Below are 13,556 nucleotides of genomic sequence, written 5' to 3' on the forward strand. Positions count from 1 at the left end.
AGAACGGCCCCCCCTCAGTGTTCCCAAACGAATCCCAACTCCAGCCATGCCTCTACAAGCCACTACCCATGCCTCTGAAACCCAGTCGTGAGATCTGGCCCTCAACACAACAACTCAAAGAGCCGGACAAAATGGCGGCGAAGCCTTGAGTGCCAACCATAGAGAGGACCACCGCGGTGGAGAGAGCGTCGCTCTCTCCTCCCTGCTCCACGGCCTTCCGGCTAGAGCGGGGAGGTGGGGCGAGTCCCCAAGTGCCCTTCTAGGAGCACAGCGCGAAGTCTCCATGGTGCTGGGTCCGCGGAACCGGGCCACGTGACTGGCGAAAGCCATCGTGGAGGCGGAGGGAGGAGAAATGGGCGGGAGGCCTCGGGGATAGCTAGAGACCCGGCAAATACCAGGTTGTCATGGAGTCGTGGGGCCCGGCTCGCGCATGCGCCAGCTAACCCGCCGGGCTGGTCATGGAGCAGCGACCCTGGCCCTAGGTGAGAAAGGCAGGGCTCGCTAGACTCCGGGCACAGGGAGAGCTGGGATTGGGGTGAGACTGAGAGGTTGGGACTGGGAACACCGAGAAAAGCAGGTGGGAGCAGGTGGAAGAGGAAGGAGAGCGAAGTGGGCCCGAGGGAGAACCAGGACTTTTTGGGGGACGGGAGCGCCAAAAATTGGGAGCTGAGGGACGCGCCATTCCTGGCTTCCTTTAAGTTGGGAATTTGGTTTGCTATGAGGGTCGGGCCCGGTGTGGGGAAGGGAATCCGGGGTGAGGCACAGACGGTGTGTAGGGGCTGGGTTTGTGTGAGGGGCAAGTGGTGTGAGTTCCTTGGAGCATGTGTGCCTTGGTCTGGCCCTGGATACCATTGCTGCCGCTGGAGGAGAACCTGAAGGCCAGAGGGGGTCCATGAATGGGCTGGTCGGTGGGCTTGAGGGCTGTCTACCTTGTGAGTGTCCAGGACCTTCGTTTAGGAGCTAGACACAGGTGCACTATCTGTTCCAGAGGCCTGCAGTCCCCTACCCTTCCTGGTTATTTCTCCTGGATGGCCGGCTAGCCAGGCGTGGTGCCAATGACAGGGACGTGAGGAAGAAGGTGGCTTGTGCCATGTGAGAAGTCAATAGTTAGTGGGTGGGCAGGACAGTTTTGATCTGAACCCAGGGCCAGAGCCAAGCTCTCGGTTTATTGCCTAGGTTCTGGCAGTAGACATTGCCTGGGCATTTGCCCTGGAGGCTGGTGGCATGCCAGTCACAGCACAGTCCTGGGGTCTGCCCAGTTGTGGCCTGCTAAATTGGCAGGCTAGTTGATGGCTGGAGGGTGCGCATGCTGCCTGGTGCAGATGTCCTGTGGGCTGGTGTGAATGGATAGGTGGGCACTGTTACTGAGAACTCCCCCTTTCTGAAGTGATCTGAGAACGTTCTCTAATCACATGGCCCCCTTTGAAAGGTGAGGATGGAGAGAGCCGTGGGAAAACTGTATGGAACAGGGGAGGGTCCTCCACTTGACTTTTTTCAGCCAGTTTTGAAAACGGGAAGGAATGTGAAGGAGAATATGAATAATAGACATGTAGGTAGGTGAAATTTCCACCACTAAAATACACATTCTCCCGGAATGGCATTTCTGAAAATGCAGATCAAAAGAAAAACGACTTCAGAGAAAACCTAGTAATGCATTTGTGTTACTAACTGGGCTTATGACTGATAAATTCACTTTCTATGGCCTTATCAACTTCATTATATGGAAGCCTTTGCTTGGGTTCTCACCTCACACCTCTCTGCACGCATGTCATACACGTGACACATTTAAAGGGAATGTGAGCTCTCAGGAATGTTGCCAAGTAGCTATAAAAGGAGAGTGCTAAAAGCTTCGTGTCAGAGCCTTTCCTCTTAACCCTTTGATTGTCTTTCCATCCTAAACTCAAAACTCCCCAGAGACTGTGGGTCACACCAGCTTTTAACTCGGGTGGTATACTTGTCCCTACGGTTTCATCTTAGAATAAGGGGTATATTGGACTACACCTGATAATTAGACCTTGAGGTGATCTCGGTGTTTTGAAAATGCAGTCTTGACCTTCAAGTTGTTCAGGTGTTTTGGTGACTATAAACTGCTTGAGTTGCCAAAGACTCTGCTGGACTGAGGTTTGTTAGAATGTATTATTCTCTTGACTACCTCACAAGTCTGTTGCACAGTTGAAAACAAAATATAGAACCAAGGACTGAGGTTCTAGAGTGGTGGTCCTCGACTTTTCCTAACAAAATAGAGACAGAACCAAGGACCCTGGGGTTCTATAGTGGTGGTCCTCGACTTTTCTTAATGAAATAGAGACAGAACCAAGGACTGAGGTTCTAGAGTGGTGGTTTTCAATCTTCCTAACACTGGGACTCTTTAATATACTTCCTCATGTTGTGGTGACTCCCAACCACAAAATAATTTTTTGTTGCTACTTTATAACTGTAATATTGCTACTGTTATGAATTGTACTGTAAATATCTGTTGTTTTCTGACGCTTATGTGACTCCTGTGAAAAGGTCTTTTGGCCTACAAAGGGTTTGGGATCCACAAATTGTTCGAGAGACAAATAATGACTCTAATGTAAGAAGTGAGAAAAGGAAGTGAGCAGCGAGTGCCATGAAGCACATTCTGAGAATGTCATCCTCTACCAGTTTATGTGAGCGTTGACTAATTTCCCATTATGAATCTTACCATACACTGTCTTAAGGGGTGCTGGTAGGAAACACCACCTGTCTGTTTTTCTGCCCAGGGCTTCCTCTGGTGTGCTGCATGTGAGCCCACATCCTCCAAAAGAAGAGAGGTGTGTGCAGCTCTCTGTCCATCTCACGTGGGCCCCTTGGCTGGAACACTAGAGCTTTTTTCTGCTTGAGCAGAACTTTATCAAAAACAGAGACTCATATTTTTAATCTTTTTGCATCTAAAATAGACACTTTACCATTTTAAAGTCGGTTGTGTGGGTTTTGTTTTTCTTCTAAAATGCCACCAATTCCCCAGGATATAAAGTTTTAGAATTTAGCTGATTTGTCAAAGTTTTAGTATTTTGATTCTGCAGTCAATATTCTATAAATTCCCTGTGAACCAGAGTAAATTACTAAGTGTTTTCCTGTAGCATCACTTACTGCATTTTAATAGCTAACATCTTAATAACTCTTCATAGTCTTGTGACAGGATCATAGAGACTAAATTGGGATGCTTTCTTTAAAATGCCTGTAAAATAATCTATTTAGTAAGATATTGTGACGTTTTCTCAGATTCTTAGTTGCAACTGCTGTGACCCGCCCTTCTAATCTGGATCTACGGCTGGTCAGACCCTCATTAGTCTGAATGCCATCCGGAAGCCACTTCTAGTTTCATTTTAAAGAAGGCTTTATTCACTTTCACACAGTATTCTTTTAGGAAAATTACACTGTGCACATTTGTTAGGTTTCACACAAAAGGATCCTGCTTTAATTAGAGATATGGCTTTACATTTCCATCTGCTTTTTAAACATGATTGTCCAGGCTATCAAACATCCCCGCTGTCAAACAAAGACATTGCTTTGCATAGTGCTCTGTAGGATGTGGCAGTGTCATTGTTTATCATGGGACTGGTGGGAGAGTCCCATGATATGAACTGGACAAGGCTGACGAACCGTAAATGAGTTAGATGTGGGGCAAAATGACTTTTACTTGGGGTCACATTTAGAATTTCCTCCCATTCAGGTCAGTTTGTGTCCTGTTAGTCCACTGCAAATGTCTATAAGCATGTGAGCAAGAGGTTGCTCAAGAGTGCATGTACTCATGTGTCTCCTGCTCATCGTACTGTGGAGAGTCTGCTCTGGTGTTTCTTACAAGGTCCTGAACTAGCAGAGATGTTCAGGTGTGGCACTTGAGGATACTCCAGGGACAGTGCCACTTGGCTGAGGACAGCTGTGTGGAGCCGTGAGTGGATTGTGAATTCAGTAATTTCTGGGCTTTTCTACTCCTACCCTTGTTTATTATTGTTTTCCTTGGTGGTACCCTCTTTTCTTACCCCTGAAGTGTCCCTTGTTTTTGTTTTAAGACAGGATCTCGCTAGGTAGACCTGGATGGCCCAAAGCTCACTATATAGACCAAGTTGGCCTCAAACTCAGAGATCTGCCTGACTTTGCCTCCTGAGTGCTGGGTGAGTGTCACCTTTCCTACTGCTCCTTAGTTAATAGCCAGTCTTTTCCAGCGTGCATGACTCCAAGGCACTGCCTGTCTGTCCTGTGCATCTGCTCTCCCATCTCTTCCTCACCCCTAATTGTCCGTGCACAGCATTCTGCTCTGACCTCTCTGGCCATTTTACTTTTAAATATACCGAATTCTTTCAGCCTTCACATTGGCTTGGAACACACTGTACAGTCCACCTATGGCCTTTGACCTCACTAATGTGTGCTAACACCCCATCCTCCAGATTCCAGCCACAGCACTTTCTGCTGCCCCACACCTTCATAGCCTGTCAGGGCAATCATGAGTTGTATGACTACTTGGTTAGTATCTATTCTCTATAGATCACAAGCTCCAGGAAGCATACAAACACAAATTATTCTATTCTCTGGATCTCTAGTCTAGCACAATGGCCAATTTCTAGGGAGCACTTGATACTTTTTTTTAATACGTGTTTCTGAATGTCATGTGTCTGAGCCTTACTTCTTCATTACACAATGGGATCACAGCTAAGGGAGGACTGTAAAGCTCACGAGTGACATTAACAGCAGTAATGTTACATATAGTTATGCAGTATAAGTTCTTACATTTAAAATTTTTTATTTATTTTATATGTGTGGGTGTTTTCTTTACATGTATGTCTATGTACCACTTGTGTGCCTAGTGCTCACAGAGGCCAGAGACCTCTAGGGCTCGAGTTGGTGTGAGCCACCATATGTGTGCTAGGACTCAACCCTGAGTTCTCTGGAAGATTGCCAAGTGTTCCTAACTATTGAGCCATCTTTCTAGCCCACCCCTTGTAGCACTTTTTACATTTAAAAATATCTTTTTATTATTATTTTACTTTCTTACTTTACAGCCAGCTTACTGCCCTCCTCCCAGTTACCTCCTCTCACAATTCTTCCCAAGTAAGCACTTTTTTTTTTTTTTTTTTTTTTTTTTTTTTTTTTTTTTTTTTTCGAGACAGGGTTTCTCTGTACACCCCTGGCTGTCCTGGAACTCACTCTGTAGCCCAGGCTGGCCTTGAACTCAGAAATCCCCCTGTCTTTGCCTCCCAAGTGCTGGGATCAAAGGTGTGCGCCACCACCGCCTGGCCCAACCAAGTAAGCACTTTTAAAATATGTTGTGTGTACATAAAAGGTTTTGTTTTTATGTGGTCATGGTGGGGATCAAACTTAGGCTTTAAGCATACCAAGTGAGTGCTCTACCATTGAGCTATACCTTCAGGCCTGTAAAAGTTTTTTGTTTTTGTTTTTGTTTGTTTGCTTTTTGTATTATTTAAGTCAAAAAGCGTATAGAGGGACAGAGAGATGGCTCAGGGGTTAAGAGCCCTCTTCCAGAGGACCTGGGATCTGACACCCTCACACAGACATACATATAGGGGAAACACCAATGCACATAAAATAAAAATAAATCATTAAAAAAAGTGATGCATGGGGCCAGAGAGATGGTTCAGCAGGTAAAGGTGCTTGCCACCTGACAGGACCCACGAGGTAGAAGGATTCGACCAACTCCTGTCAGTTGTCCTCTGACCTCTACATGTGAGTTTGACTTCTACATGGCACATGTGTGTTCATACATGTATGTGTGCACACAAAAATAAACCAATAAAATAAATGTGAAAAAGGCTTTTGAAGTATTGTGTGATTGTGTATGTATCTCTGTGTGTGTGTACTCTGCTCAGTACTTTATTCTAAGAACTGACAGGTTCATTTGAGAAACCCTGTACTGTTGAGCGGTGGCACTAGGTCACAAGCCTTGGTGGTTGATGTTACCTCTCCTCTCCTCAGGGAGGAGGGTGAGTTTATTTGGTTACCCATTTCAAAAAGCCTAATCAAATGTCCCTTTGTTAGCAGCTCACAAAGCTTCCACTGAATGTGCTTGCGTGCCTTGAATTCATGCCTTGAATTCACAATGGAATTCCAAGGGCAACAAGGGGATGGTGAACCTTCTTTTGGGTGGAAACCATTCTGTTTAGTAAACTTGAAGCTTGGTCAGCTGAGACCACAGAGAAGTTGTAGCTGAAGTGGGTGAGGCCAGCGTTCTTTGCCCTTACTTTCCTCACCATTTGGCTCACCTCGTTCATGCTCCAGGTAATGACTTCTTATGTAATTTTTGTTTTTCATAGAGCAGTCCATATGCAAAGAGTACCTGTGATTCAGCTTCCGGCCCTCATAGACATGGAGAGGAAAATCCCATCCAGAGAGAGCCCCAGAAGACTCTCCGCCAAGCCATGCCGGAGCACGGAGATGAAAAAACTAGCCCGACCACTTGGTGTGGTGGCGGCTGACTCAGACAAGGACTCTGGCTTTTCAGGTTAACCATATCTTCCTCTTCTGCCTTTTACTGAATGATTTGCATGAACACCTTCCTCCCTGAAACTCAAGAATTTTCACACACAGGATATATAACTATCTGAGCTCTTACAAATAGTAATTCTTTTTTGTTTTTGTTTTTGTTTTTGTTTTTTTTTGAGACAGGGTTTCTCTATATATCCCTGGCTGTCCTGGAGCTCACACTGTAGACCAGGCTGGCCTCGAACTCAGAAATCCACCTGCCTCTGCCTCCCAAGTGCTAGAATTAAAGGCGTGCGCTACCATTGCCGGGCTACAAATAGTAATTCTGGGAACGAGGTTGGTAGTGGAGGTAATTCTATAGTCTTTTTATGATCTATCTATCTATCTATCTATCTACCTACCTACCTGTCTATCACAGCACCGTGGAGTTAATTCTGAAAAAATAATTTGATACCCTTTTTCAATTAGACTTTCAACTTTTTTTTCTTAAGGATTTATTTATTTATTATATATAAGTCCACTGTAGCTGTCTTCAGACACACCAGAAGAGGGCATCAGATCTCATTACAGATGGTTGTGAGCCATCATGTGGTTGCTGGGATTTGAACTCAGCACCTCTGGAAGAGGAGTCAATGCTCTTAACCGCTGAGCCATCTCTCCAGCCCTAGACTTTCAACTTTTAATCCTACATTTCAAACCATAGCTACTAGAAAAATATTTAAACATGGACTGGAAATACAGTTCAGTTGTGGAGTGCTTCCTAGTATTCAGGACTCCCTGGGTTGGTCCTCAGTACTTTATAAAACTGGGTGTGCTAGCTCGCTGTGCCTGTAATTCCATTGCTACAAGGTCGGAACAGGAAGATCAGAAGTTCGATGCGGTCTTCAGCCTATTTGAATTATAGGAGATCCTGTCTCAAAGACAAGTGTTTTTGCCAGGCAGTGGTGCCTCACGCCTTTAATCCCAGCACTTGGGATGCAGAGACAGGTGGATCTCTGAGTTTGAAGCCATCATGGTCTACAGAGTGAGTTCCAGGCCATCAAGGCCACATGATGAGGCCCTATCTCAAACAAAACAAAACAACCAAACCAACCAGACCTCCCAAAACAAATTTATCATTAGTATTACCTTCTTTTCTTTTCTTTTTTCTTCTTTCTTTCCTTCCTCTCTTTCTTTCTCTCTTTTTTAAGATTTATTTTATGTATGTGAGTATACTGTTGCTCTCTTTAGACACACCAGAAGAGGGCATCATATCCCATTACAGATGGTTGTGAGCTACCATGTGGTTGCTGGGAATTGAACTCAGGACCTCTGGAAGAGAAGTCAGTGCTCTTAACTGCTGAGCCATCTCTCTAGCCCTTCTTTCTTTCTTTAAAAATTTTTAAATTTAAAAAAAAAAAAATGGGCCTGGTGAGATGGCTCAGCGGGTAAGAGCACTGAGTGCTCTTCCGAAGGTCCTGAGTTCGGATCCCAGCAACCACATTGTGGCTCACAACCACCCGTAATGAGATCTAACACCCTCTTCTGTTCAGACGCTACAATGAATTACATTCGCAGTGTACTCATACACATAAAATAAATAAAAATAAATGTTTAAAAAAAAATGAGACAGGGTCTCTCTATGTAGTCTTGGCTATTCTGGAACTTAATATGTATACCAGCTGGGCCTTGAACTCATAATGATCCTCCTGCCTCCATCATAACAGGTAGATGGCAAAAGCACCATCTCAAGTAGTCTCAAAAAACAAATCTTTGAAAAAAAATTAAGAAAGAAAAAAATTGATAGTAGAGCAGCTTTCATTGTTAGCTGTTTTCCTAGGGTTTTACTGCTGTGAACAGACACCATGACCAAGGCAACTCTTATAAAGACAACATTAAACTGGGGCTGGCTTACAGGTTCATAGGGTCAGTCTATTATCATCAAGGTGGGAGAGTGGCAGCATCCAGCCAGACATGATGCAGGAGCTGAGAGTTCTACATCTTCATCTGAAGGCTGCTAACAGAACACTGGCTTCCAGGCAGCTAGGATGAGGGTCTTAAAGCCTACGCCCACAGTGACTACTCCAACAAGGCCTCAAGTCAAATAGTGCCATCCCCTGGGCTAAGCATATACAAACCATCACAGCTGTCCTGAGCCTTACCCAAACAGGCTGGCTGCATCCCTCCATGAGCCTCTTAATTTTGTGCTTATGCTCTTGCTTTATTTCTAGGTCTGAAGGTAGTGGCTTGAACTACCCTTACTGTGCAGCTAATGCCAACAGTGTTGTCCCTTCTCAGAGTGATGGGGGACTCAGGCTCACTCCTGAGAATGGAGCTTTTTCTAGGGAAAGATTTATACCCAGGCATACACACATATCCAGGTGTTCCCAGGTTCTACCCGTGTTACTGATTTACTAATTTATAGTAGGAAATGCTGCTGTTAGGAAATCTAGGACTCTTCCCTCTTAGATTGGTATGCTTTGTCTCATAGGCATGCTGAATGAGAGTCTAAGTTATAAATAGCCTATTACTCAGAGAGGGACAGCACTGACCCAGGGATTAAACAGAAGAATTAGTGTCTTACCCAGGGCCAGCGCAGTCCAGGGAAAGGTGAGCCAGCCTGTAGCTGTGGGTTCCCTTCTCTTAATATAATTGCTTACCAGGCTTGCCTCATGAAGCTCACCTGAAGCACCAAACTATTGAAGATTTAGAGATCCCTAGGCCCTCCTAGAGATTCCAGTACTGAGGCTGGGGAAGGGCCTGGAAAATGGGGTCTATAAAACAAGGTTGAAAGGCTGGCAAACACTGAGGGCTCTTTCAGTATCACACTTGGCTTTTGCTCTGTTTCTAGATCATACAGGTAATGCAGGCTCATTATAAAAGTTTAAACGCTTGGGGGAGTCAAAGAAGAAAACAAACTTTGCCCACAGTCCTTCTGTTTGTAATCCCAGGACCATTGGCATTCAGCTCCTTCTTCTAAAATCTGTCAGCCCAGTTGTTCTAGTAAGTACTGTGCTGTTCAGACACAGTGGCAGTAACAGTCACCCCCACTCCTGTGTCAGAAGGTGGCTCCAAGTGAAAGCTGCTGGTCATTCTTGGGGCAGGTTCCAGGGACATGGTCACTATCTGAGTTAGTCCAGCTGCTGTGGATATGACGAAAGTTGTACTTGATTTTAGCCAAAAGGTCGAAAAGCACTTTGATAAAATTTGCAAAACTAGGGCTACAGAGAGGGGTCAGTGATTAAGGGCACTGTCTGCTTTTCCAGGACCCAGGTTCAATCCCTTCCAGAACCCAGGTTCAATCCCTTCCAGAACCCAGGTTCAATCCCCAGCACCCACACAGCAGCTCATAACTGTCTGTAATTCCAGTTCCAGCAGATCTGACACCCTCATACCAACACATATAAAATAAACTAGTTTTTTTTTAAAAATTGCAAAACCAAGATGGAGTGTGTTTTATATTTTAATTATTTTCCCAAATTTATTTCGAGAAAATTCAAATCTAAAGAAAAGTGATTGAGTCCTCCACCAGAAAGATACTTTCTTCAGATCCACAGGGAATTACTATTTTTGCCTTATTTACATCTGTCCCCTGTGTACATTGCTTAACTGTTTGAAAAGTAAACTTCAAACAATTAGCATTTCATCGTTAAATCTTTAGTCTAAATAAATCTCAGAAGCAAAGAAGTTTCTCTATATAATTATAATGCCATCATCACACCCAGGAAAGTCAACCCTTGTAGAATACTCTAACCACAGTGCGTGTGAATCTCCCCGTTATCCTAGTGAAGTCCCTATAGCATTTGCCTCTGTCTTTTGGCTTTTGGATCCAGCATCTGATTGGGTGTGTACTGCATGAAGATAGCCTGCTTTAAAATTTAATCCAGAGTAGCTGTCCATCGTTTCTTTCCTTTTCTTTGTAACATTGACGTCTTTGAACAAGACAGGATAGAATGGTCCACATTCTAGATTTTCTGATAGCTTCCCCAAGTTTGGAATTATCACAGCACCACATTGTTGATATTGTGTACTTTCCATTGCAAAACACAGGAAACTGCTAAATTAGTCTTATTCTGTTCTTGCTTGTTTTAAGATTTATTTATTTGTATGCATGTGTCTCGTCATGAGTGTGCACTGTTTACATGCAGGTGCTTGTGGGTGCCAGTACAGGGCGTCAGAGCCCTGGAACTGCAGTACAGAAGGTTGTGAGTCACCTGATTTGAGGACTAGGAACTGAACTTGGGTCTTCTATAAGTGCTCTTAACTGCTGAGCCATTTCCAGCTTCCATTTTCATTCTTTTTTTTTTTTTTTCCAGACAGGGTTTCTCTGTGTAGCCCTGGCTGTCCTGGAAGTCACTCTGTAGACCAGGCTGGCCTCAAACTCAGACATCTGCCTGCCTCTGCCTCCCAAGTGCTGGGATTAAAGGCGTGTGCCACCACTGCCTGGCCCATTTTCATTCTTGATGATCACTTGGTTAAGTGGTACTATGTACCAGATTTTCCTTTCCTTTTCTTTCCCTTCCTTCCTTCCTTCCTTCCTTCCTTCCTTTCCTTCTTTCTTTCTTTCTTTCTTTCTTTCTTTCTTTCTTTCTTTCTTTCTTTCTTTCTTTTTTTCCTTCTTTCTTTTTTTTTTAAAAAGATTGATTTATTTGTTTCATGTATATTGGTACACTGTCACTGTCCTCAGATGCACCAGAAGAGGGCATCAGATCCCATTACAGGTGGTTGTGAGCCACCATGTGGTTGCTGGGATTTGAACTCAGGACCTCTGGAAGAGCAGTCAGTGCTCTTAACCCCTGAGCCATCTCTCCAGCCCACGAGATTTCTTTATTGTAAAGATAACCTTTTAGTCAAGCCTGGTGGCACATGTCTAGAATTCTAGGTTCTGGGGAGGCTGAAGCAGGTGAATTACTTGGTCATGACCTGCCTGGCCTCCTGAGTGCTAGTGTCATAGGCAATAGTGTCATAGTGCCAGAGGTCCTGGAGTACAATTCCCAGCACCCACATGGTGGCTCACAACCATCTGTAATGAGATCTGATGCCCTCTTCTGGTGTGTCTGAAGACAGCTACAGTGTATCATTACACCTGCCTTTTAGCAAACCCCTGGCAGTGTTTTATCGTCCTCTGATGATCTTTGCTTGAACTGGTTACCACTCTAGTGATTTAAATCTTCTAATGCTGTCATTTTGCCAACTGAACCTTTTTGTGAAAAAATATTTTCCTTCTTCTGTTTCATTTTGAGTATCATCCTGGATTTATGGAATTCTTTAGTAATTATTTGTTGGTCCATTATCACCATTTTCTGTTATGTATGTTGCCTCATGGGACACCTTCTCCTGCAGTTTTTGAGTGAAAGGAACAAGCTGTCTAGGTTCATCTTACGCCTTTTTAGCAAAAGATTTGCAGTAACTCTTTGTCTAGGATACCTGGTTTCTTTTCTTTTTAAAGATTGATTTATTTATTTTAAGTATATGAGTACACTGTAGCTGTCTTCAGACACACCAGAAGAGGGCATCAGATCTCATTAGAGATGGTTGTGAGCCACCATGTGGTTGCTGGGAATTGAACTCAGGACCTCTGGAAGAGCAGTCAGTGCTCTTAACCACTGAGCCATCTCTCCGGCACCCGACACCTAGTTTCATTATGTGTAGAATGCATTTCAACTCCAAAGTTTAGGGATCATACTTCTTTCTAGTCTAGTAGTTCTTAATCAGAAGTATCCATTTGGATTAACTGTCTAATCAAGGGGAGGACTCCAACAGCTGTGATTTTTGACAAGTGTCACTAGACTTTCTGAATTACACCTCTGTTGATAAATATCTTTCTGATCACAGTCTTTGCCAAGCTGTACAAATACATTTACAGTTTATCTTGCCCCATTCAGATTACTCTGACATACTTCTAGGGCTTTGTTGGTTCTATCTATCTACTACCTATCTACTATCTATCTATCTATCTATCTATCTATCTATCTATCTATCTATCTATCTATCTATCTATCTATCTTTCGTAAAGAAGGCATTGGATGCCCTGGAGCTGGAATTACAAGTGGTTATGAGCCACCCTATGTGGGTTCCTGGAAGAGCAACAAGTGCTCTTAACCACTGATCCATCTCTCCAGTCCCTGTTTGTTTTTTTTGAGACTGGGTCATTCTGTAACTGAGGCTAGCCTTGAACTTCTGGTCTTTCTGACTCTGCATTCTGAGTGATGGGATTATAGGTATGTGCCACTATACCTGGTCTGTTCTGATCTTTCCCCTCCGATCCACCCTTAGTCTCTCTCTTGGTAGTACCTCATGTATGCCTGATCTCAAACTCACTATGTAGTCAAGGATGATCTTGGACTCCTGGTTCTCCTGCTTCTACCTTTTGAGTGCTGACATTACAGGTATGCACCAGACCTAGCTTACATGGTGCTTGAGATGAAACACAAGGCTGCCTACTTGCCAGAAAAGCTCTTTGTCAACTGAACCACATGTTGGTGAGCATTTAGAGTAGTTCCAGATACTTCTGTACATGGTCTCTGGGTTCATTTTAGCACACTTTGTTTGCATTGCTTTTATATGGAATTTACATAGGGAGAATGTCTGCACTGTCTCCCACCAGCGTAACCATGGTACCTGACGGGAAGGTTTATGTTGGTCACAGTTTCAGATGGTGTCAGTCCTTTGAGGTAGAAGCTACAGTGGAACAGCCATGTCTGGAGGTAGAGGTGTGCAGCAGAGAAAGCAGAGAAAGCAGGCCAAGCCAGAACCTGCTATAACCTGCAAAGGCCTGCTCCTAGCCATCTACCAGCCAAGTCCCACTCCTGAAACCTCTATGCCTTTAAGATAGAGCCACAAGCTGGGCATCAAGCTTTTAAAACATGGGCCTGTGGGAGACACTTGAAATGCAAACTATGTGTTCAGGACTTAACAGGGTGGCCGGGACAACAGAGAGGGACAGTTTAGCTTCAGTTTTGACAACTGTTGTAAGTTTCTCTGTCACTGTGATAAAAGCAACTTATGGCAAAAGGGTTTATTTCAGCTCACAGTTCAGGGTTACAGTCCATCATGGCAGGGGAGTCAAGGCAGCAGAGACTTGAAGCAGTTCTTTTTTTTTTTTTTTTTTTTTT

The 13,556-nt window shown here is 44.1% G+C and overlaps 1 protein-coding gene across 5 annotated transcripts in view; it reads left to right on the plus strand.

Moving 5' to 3' along the window:
* The first annotated feature begins 301 nt into the window (after positions 1–301).
* Cipc (CLOCK interacting pacemaker) overlaps positions 302–13,556 on the plus strand; it is a 20,285-nt gene continuing 7,030 nt past the window's right edge. Inside the window, exons 1-3 of one of the 5 annotated variants that reach the window (XM_031356203.1) lie at positions 302–482; positions 4,038–4,139; positions 6,294–6,481. In XM_031356203.1, coding sequence (XP_031212063.1) covers positions 6,304–6,481 — 178 coding nt within the window. In that variant the 5' untranslated portion in view covers positions 302–482; positions 4,038–4,139; positions 6,294–6,303. Of the gene's footprint in view, positions 483–503; positions 536–4,037; positions 4,140–6,043; positions 6,196–6,293; positions 6,482–13,556 lie in introns of those variants that run through there. The other 4 variants (XM_031356202.1, XM_031356201.1, XM_031356205.1 and 1 more) reach the window with 4 other exon arrangements.

This window comes from Mastomys coucha, unplaced genomic scaffold, assembly GCF_008632895.1.
Source record: "Mastomys coucha isolate ucsf_1 unplaced genomic scaffold, UCSF_Mcou_1 pScaffold6, whole genome shotgun sequence".
Lineage (NCBI taxonomy): Eukaryota > Metazoa > Chordata > Mammalia > Rodentia > Muridae > Mastomys > Mastomys coucha.